Source organism: Cynocephalus volans, chromosome 1 (assembly GCF_027409185.1).
Source record: "Cynocephalus volans isolate mCynVol1 chromosome 1, mCynVol1.pri, whole genome shotgun sequence".
Taxonomy (NCBI): Eukaryota; Metazoa; Chordata; class Mammalia; order Dermoptera; family Cynocephalidae; genus Cynocephalus; species Cynocephalus volans.
The window spans coordinates 90,122,332-90,139,609 of record NC_084460.1 but is presented as its reverse complement, the minus strand read 5'-3'; the positions used below and the strand labels follow the sequence as shown (position 1 = coordinate 90,139,609).

The 17,278-nt window shown below is 32.0% G+C and overlaps 1 protein-coding gene across 1 annotated transcript in view; it reads left to right on the top strand.

The window, feature by feature from the left end:
• Positions 1 to 10,692, top strand: part of SI (sucrase-isomaltase) — a 105,780-nt gene extending 95,088 nt beyond the window's left edge. Inside the window, exons 41-47 of the mRNA XM_063098997.1 lie at positions 2,509 to 2,593; positions 2,677 to 2,733; positions 3,437 to 3,561; positions 5,203 to 5,291; positions 7,291 to 7,340; positions 7,557 to 7,724; positions 10,624 to 10,692. Of these exons, the coding sequence (XP_062955067.1) occupies positions 2,509 to 2,593; positions 2,677 to 2,733; positions 3,437 to 3,561; positions 5,203 to 5,291; positions 7,291 to 7,340; positions 7,557 to 7,724; positions 10,624 to 10,692 (643 nt within the window). The remainder of the gene's footprint in view (positions 1 to 2,508; positions 2,594 to 2,676; positions 2,734 to 3,436; positions 3,562 to 5,202; positions 5,292 to 7,290; positions 7,341 to 7,556; positions 7,725 to 10,623) is intronic.
• The last annotated feature ends 6,586 nt before the right edge of the window (positions 10,693 to 17,278 follow it).

Here is a 17,278-nt window from a genome sequence, read left to right as displayed (position 1 = left end):
CCAATACTGAATGCATAGCCACAGGGGCAGGTCAGACATTCCCTTGGGTAGGTCACAGGTCTGCTCACCTCATGGTCAGAAACTCTTCCTGAATCCCTGCCACTCCAGACTGGGGTATAGGGCAGTGTTGGCCAAGGAGAATTTTTTCACTCTCTTTGTGTCTTTCCTGAGTCTCTGCACTTACCAAAGTTTCCACCACTCCTTCTCCCTTCTTTCCTCTTTCTTGTCCAAGTGTGGCTGCATATTCCATGTATTCTCCATCCTTGTGGGAGAGACAAACAATGTCTCCTTCTAAGGAACTATCTTTCCCCCCTTACAAAGTCATAATATAGAATATTTTAGATCGGAAAAATTTTTATTGTTATTTTAGCATAAATTTCATATTAACAAATCATTTACATAAATAGATCTACTAATAGATGCCATTAAAGAATGAAACATGTTAGTTATTAAGGAGTAATAACTCTTTTTAGAAATAATTGTGTATACTGGGTATTGTTTTAGATGCTTTGTATACGTAATTACATTGAATATTTTTTAAAATTCTTGGAAATAAGTAATATCCCTCTTGATTTAATTAATGGAAGTTTACTACAGTTAAGTAAATCTACCATGTAGAGATGCCTGACTAAAGAAGACTATCCACCTTTTCCTTGAGTTATGCTAATAAAGTACACTAGAACAGTTTCAATATTTTCTTTAGAAATTTGTTTTAGATTTACACTTTAAATCTCCAACTGATATATGACCAAACCTTAAAAATGTTATTCAGTGGAACATAGTTGTAAAACTTTTAGCCTATCCCATTTTTAAGGCAAATAGAAACAGATTCTTATTGTGTACGTTAAAAAAAAACCAAAACACAAATTTAACATACAGAGAAAAACCCTTAAAATAACCATAGTATACTTAGCTTCTTATGTATTTTATATTACCATACTAACTAAATGAGGTGACTGGTTAGATTTCACTATTGGTGAACCAGTTAAGAAATGGCAAATATTCACCCAAATTAAATCAATAGTACCCAAAGTAAAATTAACAAAATAATAAGTTGACCAATATGCTTTCTCTTTTAGTAATAGGGTAAAAAGTCCAGTTTTCTACAGGAAAGAGAAAAAGCTTTCCCTAGATTCAAATTATGTTCTAGTTGCTTTGTTAATGTGTCTACCATAATCTCTTATTTATTTGTGGTAACATTTTATTGATCTCCTTCCTATTACATTTACAAATTTTTCCCCTTTATCTTATCCCTGCTCAAACTTCTCAGAATAGTTGGAGTATTAGCTCTGTACTGAGTCCCCAACCACAAGCATTATTATTAACTATGTTGACTCTTGTCCTACTGAGAGCACCTAGAGCTTTGCTGTAGTGGGAAGTTCATGGAGGAGTAAATCCAGCAATCTAATTCAACATTAATCTTAATTTTTAATATAGCAAAACAAAACAAAAACAAAAGAACAATTTATTAGTCTATTTCTGTTGCCTATAACACCATACCTGGAACTGGGTGATTTGTAAGAAAACAAAATTTATTGCTTACAGTTTTGGAGGCTGGGAAGTCCAAAGTGCAGGGAGCACATCTAGTGAGGGTCTTCCTTGGTGACTTCAGTGATGCACGGGTCTCACATGGCATAATGGCAGAGCAGAGAGGGCTAACCTTCTTGGTTGGCTTTTTAAAAAGCCATCAGAACCACACCCACGACCACCATTAATCTATCAACTTATTCACTAAGCATAGTCCTCACAATCCAATCACCTCATCAAGGCCCTGCCTTTCAATTACAATAATAGGATTTCTCATCCTCTCAGCAGTAACAGTGGGGATTGAGCTTCTAATATGTAAAAATCAGGAGAAACAATTTAATCCTTATCAAACAAATTTTTAAAAATCAGCTTTTCTCTTTCATCTCAATTGGCAAAGAAATGTGAACATTTAATTAGTGGCTATTCTCAAACTATAAAAAACAAATTTTGGTTTTTTTGGCCCTTTCTATCAAATTCAGAAATCTATTAACATATGGAAAAATCTTTAAGGACACGTAAATTCACTAATCAGAAAGGTCTTATTTAAGCAAGAGAAGCGAACTCTTTTAAAAGTTACTGAATTAAGATACTTATAACACACAACTCACAGTTCTCTTGGAGGGTATTTTTGGTTCCTAGTTTGTTGACCACATACTAGACAAAATTAATATTTTTACCTCTATGAATTATCTTCGAAGGTGATTTCTCATTCAGTTGGTCTTACACATTCATCACCATCACTACATTTTGTGAGAAGATTTAGTCATAGGCTAGATTTACTCATAAAGTATTGTACTATTGTACATTAGAATTTCAATGCTTTTGGAATAATAGAATGTTTTTGATATTTTTGTAGTTTGGTTTTTATTTTAATCCACAAAAGCCAATACTGCAAAATGTGATTTCAATAATCATTTTATGGTATTCAGAAGAGATAAAGCTTTTTGACTTAATTTAATTATTTGTGTTTATTTTGCCAAGGTTCTTTAATGAAAAGCCGACCTGGGATATATTCAAGCAGTTCTTGTGGGGTCCAGCATTTATGGTAACCCCTGTATTGGAACCTGTAAGTCCAACCACATATTTTTCTTCACAAAATAATTTTTCTTTGGTTTGTGTGTTTTTGATGATTATTTCTTTAAATTCCAGTATGCTGAAACAGTATACGCCTATGTCCCTAATGCTCGGTGGTATGACTATCATACAGTAAGTATTTAAGGAATTCTGGGGAATTGACTAAACAAAGGTTGGTCACAGTTTTGGTTCTAGCCTTTTCATTAATGATGTGTTTGGTTTACTTTTCACTTAAAAAGAATTAACATTTTTCTCACTAATTGTAGCTGAATCAAATTAACATGCAGTAAAAGAGAGTTAATTTATTCTGCTGTTGTTTGTTATGTAGTCATTGATTTATTTTAGCAAATAAACATGGAAATTGCACATTACTTATAAAAAGGTCATTGCCCTTTATTGGATAAGCAAAATGATCATTAAAGGCATGCAGCCCTTCCAAGAACAATGTAATGGCAAGTCAGGAACAGTTTTTGTGACCTTTTGAAAATCCACACGTCGTTTGCATGTGAGCTCCACGAAAACAAGTAGCTGTAAATTACTTTCAAAACTATTATAAAGACTTATATCTAACTAAGGACTAAGAATATGCTTTTTTAAAAATAAATTATATTGTCTATTTTTAAGGTATACAACATGATGTTACAGGATGCATATAGAGAGTAAAATATTTACTGTAGTGCAGAAAACTAAGATTTTCTGAATAAATGTTTGTGTTTTTATTTATATTGAAAACCATATTCTACGATTTTATAAATATGCCCCCTCAAGTTCCCATATTACTGATGATTCCACTTCTTGCTCCTCTTGTTTTTCTTTTCATTCTCCTTATTTCCAGGGCCAAGATATTGATCTCAGAGGACAATTTACTGTTTTTGATGCTCCTTTTGATAAAATAAACCTCCATGTCCGTGGTGGTTACATATTACCATGTCAAGAGCCTGCTCAAAACACATATCAGAGGTAAGTGAACTGTTCACAGAATTCAGGTTAAAGTTGTAGATATTCATTAACAATATCTCTACTCCTTTAAACTACTAAGTACCCTGCTTTCCACAAAGGAACTAAGCCTGTTTCTTAGTGGCCTTCTCCCACATAAAGATGAGGGATAACCCAGATTTTCTATCTATTACCATTCATAACTGATCATCTGGCCAGGATCCTCTCTTCTTTGCCTGAGGACCCCTACCTGGCCTTTTCTTCCTCTCATTCAGCAATAGGTCCAGACTACTGGGGACCATGGGTGCACTCTGTCTCCTATGACTGATATAATAGTAAATCTCGTACCAGTCACAGAGTCTCTATTTCCATTGCCTAATAAGTTCCTGGCTTAAATGTTCAGATTCTAGAGAATCACTTCCTATCCCTCTTCTCATTTTATGTAAGGTCTACTCTCTTGGTGATCTGCATGCTGACAGCTCCAGTTGGCATACATAGACTCTTTTCATCTTCTGGATCCATCCAGCTCCACTTCTATCAGGATTCTATGCTGATATCAATTAAAAAGGGGAGAAATGATTCTACCTGATAAGTGAGGGCCTTATGGAGGACACCACACATAAGTTGTGATTTGAAGAATCCTTACTTTTATTATAAGAGAGAAGGAGGGAGGTCTCTCTCTCTCTCTCTCTCTCTCTGTCTTTCATGTGTGTGTGTGTCTATGTAGCGGGGGTTAAATTAAATGGGGTATGAGGTTTAGGATATATAGAATAGACTACAAGTTGTAAAACTTTTTAATTCAAAGTTAATGTTGTTGGAAAATTGTGGGTTAATAATCCAGATTTTTGATGTTTCTGAGATATACTTATCTTTTACCCCAGTGACTGTAAACTGAACATATTTATGCTAAGACATATTGATAACTTTTACCTGAAAAATATCAAGCTACTGTGGAGATTTGAACTCTAGAAATTCTGGATATTTTAGGAGACTTCCATAACAGTACATCTTCCACCATTTGTGATTGGAAAAGGCAGATCGCTAAAAATAATTTGTCTGAGAATTTCTTCCTTAGGCTGTCAAACCAAATTGCTTCCCACAAATCGGTATGAAGTTAGCATAGAAGCAGTTCACAAACAGTCCTCTGTAGGCACAAACCTAGGAATTATTTTCTATTATAAGACTTAGAACTTGCAGGTTACTGTATACATTCTTATTAATAATGGCCAATAATAATTCAGTGATTTATATATGTAAATGTGAGGAGGGCTTAAATCATAAAAAATTTAAAATGTTATTAATAATGTTTAGTGGTCAATAACTGGATTACCAGAGAGAAGAATAAGTACATATATCAATAAATGTAACATGGTTTAAATTACTACAAGTGAGGCCTCTTCTGATTTGTTACAGTAGGTAAACTCTTGAGATCAAATGATATGCATTATATTTTCTATTATATATGGAGGATTTAATGGTTTATATCATTCCTATTAATTCATTTAAAAAATTAAAATACTTAAATTTTCTTTTCCTAATTCAGTTTGCATTCATCTTTATTGCTAATCTTATTTGTGTTTCTTTGGAAACTTATATGAATATCATATTATTACTAGACATGCTATTGTACAATCATGAGTAAAACTATATATTTCTTTCTTCTAGTCGACAAAATTACATGAGGCTTATTGTTGCTGCAGATGATAATCAGACGGCACAAGGATCTCTGTTTTGGGATGATGGAGAGAGTATAGGTGAGTGTTCCATTAAGTATATAAATATAATTGATGACATACATATTCTCCCACATTACTTTTATCCTACCTATTATTGTTTGGAAGCTGAGTACAAAACTATTAATATTATTTAAGGCTAAAGAGTTTAATAATTAGTTGATTCAATTTAAATAGATAAACAATGTAACAAAAATAAATAAATTCCTGAATAACTAAGAGATTTGTGTTGGCTAGGATTATATATCTATCACCTTTTCTATCAGAAGCCATCACAGTGTGGTTCACATAATAGACAATTGGTACATTTAAGGTCAACTTAGCTGAAGCTGTTGTTCTGTGTGCACATATTCATGCTGTAGGGGAGTAGAGGGGTTATACCTTTCCACACACATCTTAAGAGTCACAACCAACACCCCTATAACAAAAGACGGTTTAAGAAGAGAAAAGCATAACAAATTTAATCATGGTTTTACCATGACACAAGAGCCTTCAGAATGAAGACCCAAGAATACAGGGGAAGCTATGTGATTCTGTGCTTAGGTTCAGTGAACAGCTGTGTAGAAATGTGATTGGACCAAAAGAGCATTATCTAAGGAAAATAGTCTGAGTGGGGAAATCTAGCAAGGCTAGATTTCTTCTCATTTTTTTGTTGTAACATTTCTTTCTCTGGGGTATGGAGTAGGACTCCTCTGGAATGAAGATTTTTAATTTCCTTATGGCCAGCTGTAACACAGAATGTGTGCCCTTGACTAAGATCATATGTGGCATCTTCTCACATTAAGAACAACAAAACTGCTCATATCCTCCTATTAGCTGTCTCTTTTGGCGTTTTTTACCTCAGAATTCTATACTTGAAAAATTACTTGTAAAAACTTGTGCTAAAATTATTGTGTACCTAAAACTTAAGACTAAAATATTTAAAGTATATTAACACATACACCTCATAATACATATTAAATTAGCCATACGTACATTATATATAGAGAAAAAAAGTTTTAGGCATAATATCAATTTTAGCATAGGTAAAATTAATTGAAAGTTCATTTTTCAGTGGATTAATGAATACGATGTTGACATGTATAAGTGTAGATGGGAATTAAAATATATTGTTTTTCAATGTGATTCCAATACTTTTTGCAATCATTCATTTGGCCTACTTTTCCTTTTTCATCTTATGCATGTCTGTTTGTTTTTTAATATGAGCATAATCTTAGAAGTCAAAGAACATTGGGCTTGATTCCAGACCTTGACAGTAATTAGTTGTTTAATGTTTGACAGCTTATTTAACCACTTTGGGACTCACTTTTTTTTCTATATAGTGAGAATAATAACAGTACACATATCTTAGAGTAGGTGTAATAAAGTACTTAGAATTTGACAAACAGTTTTAATGAGTTTTAGCTGTAATATTATTAAAATTTATTTTAAATATGGCAATATTATACCTTAGATAAAGATATGAATATAAACCCTATGATTTATCAGTTTGATTTTAGTTAACCTGTAATGATCTCTAACAATTGAATTTTTTTCAGTTGGCACTAGAATGGGTTGCTACATAAATTTTATTCATAAATATTATTTTGTCAGTCATTGAGGTAGCAAATAAATGTCCACTGCTATCACCACCCAATTCTGTTTATTCTTTCACTTCTTCTCACCTGCTCAGAGCTGTGTGTTGAAGTGATTTTATACTTGTCACTGCTTTAATGTTACCCCCTACACACACACACACACACAAACACACACACACACACACACACACACACACACACACATGCACACCCCCCGATCTACCTTGTCCTTTTAAGACCCTTTCTGGTGACTCAGCCTTTGTTTTTAGTACTCCTTGGACTGTGTCTGAATAAGTTAAATAACCTTAGAGAAAAATTAGATATGAATTGATACTATTTGATACTCTTTATGCCAAAAGAGAGGGAAATTATATTAGTATTTACTATTGTTCTTCTTTGGAAATAAAAATATATCATCTTTTTTTTTTTTTTTTTCTCAACAGATACCTATGAAAGAGACCAATATTTATTGGTACAATTTAACTTAAACAAGGTGTGTAAGATCATTTATATGCAATTGTGTTAAAGAGTATTTAAAGTTTTATTTCATGTTCATTATATAAAATACCTCATTTCAAATATATGAATAAATAATTTGCTATACTATGAAATACAGTTCTGGGTAACAAATATGTGTGTGTGCATGTATGTAAGATTTAACTGTTTTTGAGAAGAAAGAGTTTAAATTATTTCTTGTTCATCTTTGTAGGCCACTTTGACAAGCACTGTATTGAAAAATGGCTACACAGAAAGAAATGAAATGAGGCTTGGATTCATTGATGTATGGGGGATAGAAGACACCGTAGTCAATGAGGTTTACCTAATATATAATGAAAATACAGAGTTACTTAGATTTACCCATCAAGCAGACAAGGAGGTAAGTGACATAAAAAAATATTTTTTAAATGTATTTATCCAAAACATCTGCATGAACTTCTTCTATTTCTCAGCTTTAAAGAAACATAATTATGAGTCAGCTATGACTTTTCTCATATATTTATTTTCTTATAATTCCGTATCTATTTCCATATTATTATCCTTAGTAACCTGTCATACAAATCAATCTAATGGCATCTATTTTATAACTGTCTTGACATAAAGGAAGATTAAATTATACTAAACCTATTAATCACTGTTATTCCTGTATGTTCAAGTGCTTCAAAAATTATTTTTGAAACATAAAATAATGACATTGAAACATTGCACATATTTTGAATAACATGCATTTGAACATTCTTGCAAAATTAATAGATGTCTATTAGCACCCATGAATGCAGCTGTATGAGGGATATGATGCAGACACCAAAATAGGAGTCAGTATTTTGTGATAAACTCTCATTGCTGCCAATAATTAGCTTTTTACCTTGAACAAATCATTTTAGCCCTTCTTTTTCGTTCCAAGTTAATAAAAATACACAAATAGAAAAATTTCCTAAGCTCCTTCAATCTTAAATTTTCTGAATCTATGTCTTAAAAGGATGGATTTCAAACAACTTATATTCTAGAATACATCTAGCTGTTATAAGTGTTTGATCCAAGTTTAAGGCACTTCTGCACTGCTAAAACTCTGTGTGTGTGTGTGTGTGTGTGTGTGTGCACACCCTCTTGTGTTTAAAGTTGGATGAAAACTACCAGTTATTAACCAATCACTTTAGATAAACTTAATTTACAAAACAGCCAGTAGACTGACTTCAAATTTACAAAATAGCCAGTTTGGCTAACTTCAACTTAGGAACAAAAATAGTAACATAAACAGTCTTAGGTCCTTATAGATTTTATAGGGTGTTAGAGTTAGGCAGCATCTGAAAGGCTGTTTCATCCAATTGAAACTTAGCATTCATCTTACTGCTACGGCTGTTTTGCAGGCAAGTGGGATTTTCCCTTTAATATGGAACTATGTCTTCTAACTACTTTGTGATGAAAACACTCCATTTTAAAAAAAATTACGTGAAGGTTGGAAAATTACAATTTAGTATACATAATGTTCTTCCTCGCTAAAATAAAGGTTTATAACCTAACTCATTTGTCTTCTTTTTAAAATTTTACTGGTTTACAAAATTTCAAAGTAAGGGAATCATTGATTTAGTCCAGTGGTCTTATGTGGCAAACCAATAAACTAAATCCCTGAAAAGAGACATTAATTCCTCAAGAATAACAGTCAATGGTTATAAGTCACAATTAGAAATCAGTTTTGTTGCACCTCACAATGTTCAATCAGATTAAAAAAAAAGATGGTTCGCCTCACATATTTTCTTGTTCTTTATTTAATAATACTGTGGTGAAAAGTAAAGCTCATGACTTACTATAAAAATAAAGTAAATAAAGTCAGTTGAACAATGCCAACTGAGATATTTTAAAATGTCAGTAAGATAATTTAACATTATTTAAAATAATATTTTAAAATTTTAACACTTTAACATATTATTTTAATTTCATTTTGACCAAATACAAGGCCTAAAAACAGACCATTTAAAAATAAAAGTGTATTCCATTGGTTTTCAAACATATTTACAAAGAATTTTGTGTTAAGAAATTTTTGACAATGTTTTATTACCTCAGTGATTTCAAATAAGATATTAACTTTAACCAATAACAATGGGCAGTTCCTTCTAAATGCATTTAAATAAAACAAGTATTTATGAGCACCTTCTGTTCTCCAAGTCTTCATAGGTATTTAAAGGAAAAAGGACAGACTGGTCAATTTCTTTCTCTGTTTTGGTTGCCCTTCAGTTTATGAAAGGGATGATTTAATTGCTCTATCAGTACAATCTTTAAAACATTTTCTTAGTAAAAATCATGCCTAGTTGATTTTTTGTACAAGGTACTAAAAGTTATGTGGCATAATTGTTGCTCTTCAGTTTTGATATAAAAGAATTAGCTGAAGTTTCAGTGTAAAATCAATCCATTTTAACCTGGATAGTGGATATTATAACAATTATTTAACTTCTATCTCTTTTAAACTCTTTCACTATAAACTGTGGCAAATCAATCCATGGTTGCTGTGCGTTAGTGAAGAATAAATTTTATAAAGCCCATAGGAGAGTGGTTGGTGTATGGTAGGCAGTAATGGAAGGTGGATTCTCTTCCCCTTCTCTAGCATATTTGATGAATGAATCCAAACTTTCCGAGCTAAGGCACAAAGGGTCATATAAGTGTATTGGAGAAAAGGCAGCAATTGTAAGGTCTTGTGAAATCATATCATAAAATATAACAGATGATTGTTTGACTACAACTGCCTAATTGATCATCTCCATGATTAGCCCATAAATGGTCAAATTGAGATTACCTCCAGTGAAAGAAAGTAACAGAAACAAAATTGAAATCATAGGCAATAAATAAGCATTCTAAAGCCCGTTGTGATCGAGGCAAAACAAAGCATATTTTAAATCTAAGTTTTGAGTGTAAATGACTGGATAACATTTGAGGGAGGAAAGCTTGGAGATTCAAATAGTGCTATTATATATAACTCCATATTTAGGAATCGTATGGAAAGAGGAAAGTAATAGAAATCAAGGTAATTTGTTAATAGTTTTGGTTTTTCACTGTTCTTTGACAGCCATTCCACCTTTCTGGGATTGATTTTCACCATCTGTAAAATGGGTCAGTTGGATGAGATTATTGCTGCAATGGTTGCTAACTCTATGGAATCAAATTTCATCAAAATAAAACAGAACAAAACAATATATATTCAAATAGTATTCATTAAAACAATAGCAGCAGCAAGAAATGCAATTCTGATTAAATAATTAATTACCATTTTCCTTTTTTTTCTTTAGATATTAAATATCAATCTAGTCGTCAATGATGTTACTCTAGATCAACCAATAGAAATTTACTGGTCGTGAAGATCACAATCAATTCCAGTTGTCATAGGGAAAGTAATACCTGGATTTAAGTATCACAGCATTTATAATCGTTCCTCTTCACTGGCTTCTCATATTCTATAAAATAGAATTTTCATAATATCTATCTAAAAGTTACTATACAGTGTATATCACTGGTAATGCTAATTTTATTATATAAATGTTGGCAGAATTTAATTTTTTAGCATGTTTAATAAATTTTGAGTAGTTTTATTTACCTTTGTTAAGTATCAGCTAAAACAGTAAACTAGTTACTGAATATGTATGTGTATAACTAAGATAAAATTAAAATAGTTGATTTTCAAATTATGTGAAATTTTTGTATAATGAATAATTGTGTACAGTATTTTCTTCAATGTTTAATAGATTTGGAGTATATAACAACAGTGCCACAAGATTATTTAATAACTTTTAGTATGGACATTTAATTAAAAAACAAGAAATAGAAGGTGTGTAAGTATGTAAAATGTATATAGGTTTTTCTTTATTTTTATAAAGGAAATCATCTTTGTCAGTTTGGGCTGCTATGACAATTTACCATAGACTGCGTAGCTTAAACAACAAACATTTATATTTTACGGTTCTTGAGGCTGGGAACTCTGAGATCAAGGCACCGCCAGATCCAGCATCTGATAATGGCACATTTTCTGGTTTGAGAGAGAGGAAGGAGAAGTGAGAGAGAGGAGGAGCTTTCATGTCTCTTATAATTACACTAATCCCATCAGGAGAACTTCACCCTTACCACCTAAATACTTCCCAAACCTATCATTTTCAAATATCATCACATAGGGATTATGGTTTCAACATACTAATTTTCGGGGGACACAAACATCATCAGTTCATAGCAGAAATCCAAATTTCTTTTTCTAGCTTTGCTTTATATATAGTAGAAAAATTATTACTATTTATTCTATTTTATTAGTTATATAACTCATCCTTGCTCATTCATTCAGGTTGGAGGACTCTCTACATCATGGCCTATAATATTTTTCATTGACATTTTTAACTTAGGTTGCTTTAAATTTACTTAATAAACTAATATCTGTGACTTGATATAATTATTTTCTAATAAAAAAATTTGAATATTGCTACAGTGGAATATTTAAGACAATTCATAATCCAGAATAGAAGGACCAGGGAAAACAATAATAATAATAATAACAATAATAATGATGATGACAAATTTGTTTTCTTCCTAGAAATTTTATAACAATTGAGGGAAATTGAAAAATAGGATATAAATGATAAAACAAGGTGCTGACAAGAAATCCACCAACACTGCGTATAGGATTATACATGAGTGCAGCCATTTTTGGAGGGCAATCCTATAGTATTCAATGAAATTAAGCTTGTAGATCATCTTTTACCCAGAGTTTCACACTTAAGATGCTCTCACAGAGGTGCACAAAGAGGTATAAACAAATATATTGACTGCTCATTATTAAAAAAAATAATAATAATAATCATTTACTACTATCAGCTTAAAATTGGCTTGGCTCTATGAGTCAGGCCAAAATGTTTTTCTGTTGAACAAAAACAATTTTCATAGAGCACCAACATCAGGCAAGGTTACTCTTAATCACAATGGAACAAGACAAAAACAAGGCCCTCTCTAATCACATTTGAAGACAGACAAAATAGACAAGCTAATGGCTAGACTAATTAAAAAAGAAGAGAGAAGACCCAAAAAACAAAAAATCAGAAATGAAAATACAAAACCTGAACAGACCAATAATAAACAACAAGATTGATGTAGTAATCAGCAGTCTCATAACAAAGAAAACCCCAGGACCAGATTACTTCACTGCTGAATTCTACCAAACCTATAAAAGAAGTTAACACCAATCTTTTTCTAACTATTCCAAAAAATCAAAACAGAAGCCATTCTCTCAAATCCATTCTATGAGGCCATCATCACCCTGATATCCAAATCAGACAAAGACACAACGAAAAAAAGAAAGGTATAGGCCAATATCTTTGATGAACATAGACAAAAAAATCCTCAACAAGGTATTAGCAAACACAAGACAACAACACATCAAAAAGATTATAACCCATGATCAAGTGGGATTCATCCCAGGGAGGCAAGGATGGTTCAACATACACAAATCAATAAATGTGATACACCGCATCAACAAAAGCAAGGACAAAAACCATATGATTATCTCAATAGATGCAGAAAATTCAGCATCCCTTCATGATAAAGACTCTTAGCAAATTAGGTATAGAAGGAAAATATCTCAACCCAGTAAAAGCTGTATATGACAAACCCACTGCCAACATCCATCCTGAATTGGGAAAAACTGAAAGCTTTTCTTTTAGGAATAGGAACAAGACAAGGATGTCCATTCTCACTACTCCTATTGAACATAGTATTGGAAGTATTAGCCAGAGCAAAAAGGCAAGAGAAAGAAATAAAGGACATCCAAATTGGAAAACACAAAGTCCGATTGTCACTGTTCACAGTGACACCAACTTGACATATTCTATTGATCAGAGCATGTCACAGGTATTATCCACACTCAAAGAAGGGAATTACACAAAGACACGGATACCAGCAGGACCATGGGGGCCATGTGAAATTCTGTTTGCCACACTTCCAAACTTATCTATGTGCCAAATTCTAGTTGAAGTTCTAAGAAAATTCTTCCCTTTGATAACAGACACTCCCCTTTTTCCTTTCTTGCATCTTGGGTGGATGAGAGGAAGCTTTAAAGTATATTGGATTTTAATCTCATTCATCGCATCTATTTGTAATGTCTACCTTATCTGGAAGAGAAAGAACATTCTTTTTCTTGATACATTTGAACTCAAAAGAAGTTAGACCCTAATCATATTATAAATATGTCTATTACTCATAAAAGAGATGAGTAAAATGTATGCATGTGAAGGAATACTATGCATCAATTTATAAAAGCAAAGATTCTACATATGACAATATAAATAAAACTCACAGTCACCATCTTAAGTTAAATATATATATATATATTTTGATCAATACTTTGATGAAAATAGTTTAAAACACACTCATGCAAAATAAAAGATAAAGTTTTCACAGAATCTCATATAGATGAATAATCTGAGAAAAGGCAAATTGGAAATACTTATATGGGAGTAGGTACCTGATTGCAGAGGAGAATGGGTTTGGAGATGGAAAATGAAAGGGGTAATATAAATAAATATAATGTGAAACAAATATGTGTCTTGCACCAACAAAATTATAGCATAGTGTGGCCTGCAGAATATGATCTGCCTTAGTCCATTTGGGCTGCTACAACAAAATTCCATATACTGGGTGACTTATAAACAACAGAATTTATTTCTCAGAGTTCTGGAAGCTTAGAGTGTGAGATCATGGTGTCAGCATGGTCCAAATTCTGGTGAGAGTGCACTCTATGGCTTATACATACACCTTCCTGTTTTGTATTCACATGATGTAAGGGGGAAGGGATGTCTCTGGAGCCTTTTTTATAAAAGGACTTATTCTACCTTCATGACCTAATCACCTCCCCAAGGCCCCATCTCCAAATACCATCACCTTGGGTGTTAGGATTTCAGTGTATGAATTTAGGTCTAGTTGGTTTATAATTGTTCATATCTTATATTTATTTGTTGAACCTCCGCATAGTTATTCTATTTATTATTGAAAGTGGGATGTTGAAGTCGCTATCATTTTTGAATTGTCTATATCTTTAATTCTGTTATTTTTTTCTTCGTGTAGTTTGGAGCGCTGTTATTAGGTGACATATGTATATACTTGATATGTCTTCCTTATGAATTTTCCCTTTTATCTTACAAAATATTCTTCTTTAATCTACTAACAACCTTTGTTTTAAGGTTATTTTGTCCAACGTTGGTATAGCCACTTGAATTCTCTTGTGCTAACTGTTAATATGCTATATCTTTTTACAATCTTTGATTTTCAAGCTACCTGTATTTGAATCTAAAGTTGTCTCTTACAGGGAGCACAAAATTAGATCTTTTATTATTTACCCTGCCAATTGCTTCCTTTTGATTGGACTGTTCATTCCTTTTACATTTTATGGAATCATTTGTAATGCAGTATTTAAAGCTACTATTTTGTTGTTTTTCTATATTTCTGCTTTTCTTTTCTTTCTTTTTCTCTTTTTTTGGTTCTACTCCTCCTTTACTGCCTTCTTTTGTGTTCGGTAGATATTTTCTAGTGTATTATTATAATTCTCCTGTTGTTTCTTTTACTATATATATTTTGAATTACTCCTTTGGTGTTTCCCTGGGACTAAAATTAACTTCTTAAAGACAATTTAGTTAGAATTAATGCTAACTTAATTTCAATAATATAGATAAATTTGGTTCCAATATAGCTTTTTTCCTGCTTCCCTATGTTATGCTATTTTAAAATACAAATGACATCTTTACACAATATAAGTCCATCAACACAATTTCTTGCTGCTTTATTCAGTTGTATTTTATTTATTGGTTTGTTTGTTTATTTATATTGTAATATAGTTGGTTGTACATATGTGTGATGCTCAGAATTGAATATCAATACTTATGTGCAATATATGATAACCAAATCAGGGTAATTAGTATATTCAAAATTATACAATGTTATCATTTTTCATGGCCCTTTACCAATTTCTCCCTTACCCTCCCAACTCCCTCTTTCCCACCTCTAGTAACCTCAGTTCTGTTCTCTCCCTTTTAAAGTTAATCAATTGTATTTTATTCTGATAAAAGAAGATAATTACAAATAAAATATATATTTTTTTCTTTTTTATACATAGTTGTCAAGTTACCCATACCAGTATTCTTTATTTTTTCATGTTTATTTTAAGTTGGTGTTTAGTGTCTTTTATTTCAGCCTAATAGATTCCCTTTAGTATTTCTTATAAAGCAGATCTGATAGCAACACATTTTTTTTCTTTTTTTTAGTTTTTCTTTAGCCAGACATGTTGTAATTTTACCTTTATTTCTGGAAGATAGTTTTGCTGGATATAAATTTTTGGTTGATAGCTTTTTTCTTCTGGCATATTGAGGATGTCTTCTCACTGCCTTCTGGTCCTCTGCCTTCTAAAGAAAAGTCAGCTATTAATCTGATTAAATATTCCTTGTCTGTGATCAGTAATTTTTCTCTCACTGTTTTCAAGATTCTCTCATTGTCTTTGGATTTCAACATCTTTACTATAAAGTATCTAGGTGTGAATCTCTTTATGTTTATCCTACTGGGAGTTTGTTAAATTTTTAGAATTAGTTTAATGTTTTTTAGCAAATTTGGGAAGTTTTAGACTACCATTTCTTTTTTTTTTTTTTTTTTTTTTTTTTTTTGCTCTTTCTTTCTCTTCTCTTTTTCCGAGAATCCCATTATTCTTATGTTGATCTGTTTGGCAGTATCTCATACATCACTGAATCTCTGTTCATTTTCTTTATTCTTTGTCTTTCTTTTTCAGAATAATGTTGATTGACCTGTCTTCAAGTTTACTAATTTTTTCTTCAGTGAACTCTAGTCTAATGTTGAGTTTATCTAGTGAACTTTTCATTCTAGTTATTGCATTTTTAAATTTCATAATTTCTATTTGATATTTTTATATACGATTTGTATCTTTCTTTTTATTTACATTTCCTGCTTGGTGAGTACTATTATAACACATTTATTTTATTGTTTATTTTTTATTTCAGTTTTAAAATATATCAGCAATATTTGTTTTTAAGTTTTTCTTAGTAAATCCAACATTGGTTCTTCCTCAGGGACATATTCTATTGACTTCTATTTTTTGTTTCTTTGCATATCTTCTAATTTCTTGAATAATGCTCCTTTTAAACAATATAATGTGGAAACTCTGGAAATCAGATCTGCCTCCTTTATGTTTGTTATTGCTGGATTTTTTTTCTTTCAGTTTTTATTCTTATTGATACTGCTTGTTTGTTAATTATTTTCTTGTACTGTGTATTCTCTGTCACGTGAGACTACTGAATTGTCTGCTTGTTTCATTTAGTGGTCAGATAATGATTAAACAGAAACTGCCTTAAATACCTTAAACCAATACATCTCTACCCTTTATAAGGGATTCTGTGGATGTATTGGAGCACACTTTTAACACTGCAACATTTTACAACTCTGGCTTATCTTTCACTTTGCATTTGTTCAAGACCTAAAGATCAGACAGAGGTGAGAGATTAGGGCTTCCTCAGGTCTTTTCTGGTAAGGCACACATCTCTGCACATGCGTAGCAGCATTGGAGAGATGTTTTGCTTTCTAGGTACATGGAAATATTTTGGACTTTGTCAGTCCCCTCTGGACACCTCATTACCCAGATCTTCTTTTAAACCTTTAGACCAATCTCTTGTTTTTCACAAATGCTAATGCTATTTCAGAAGCTGCATTGTTAAAACTATTGCCACTGAATGCTTTTGACAAACATCCTGAGTCATGTGAAATAATGACAAAAGCTGTGAATGAATTTTTTTTCTAGGGAGCTGTCAGAGAGGTCAAATAGTGACAATTCTCTGAGGATAGGTTTTCTTTAGGAGTTCCAAACACCGTATGCCCTCTTTATGGCTGCTGGGATGCTTGTTTTCACAGCTAATC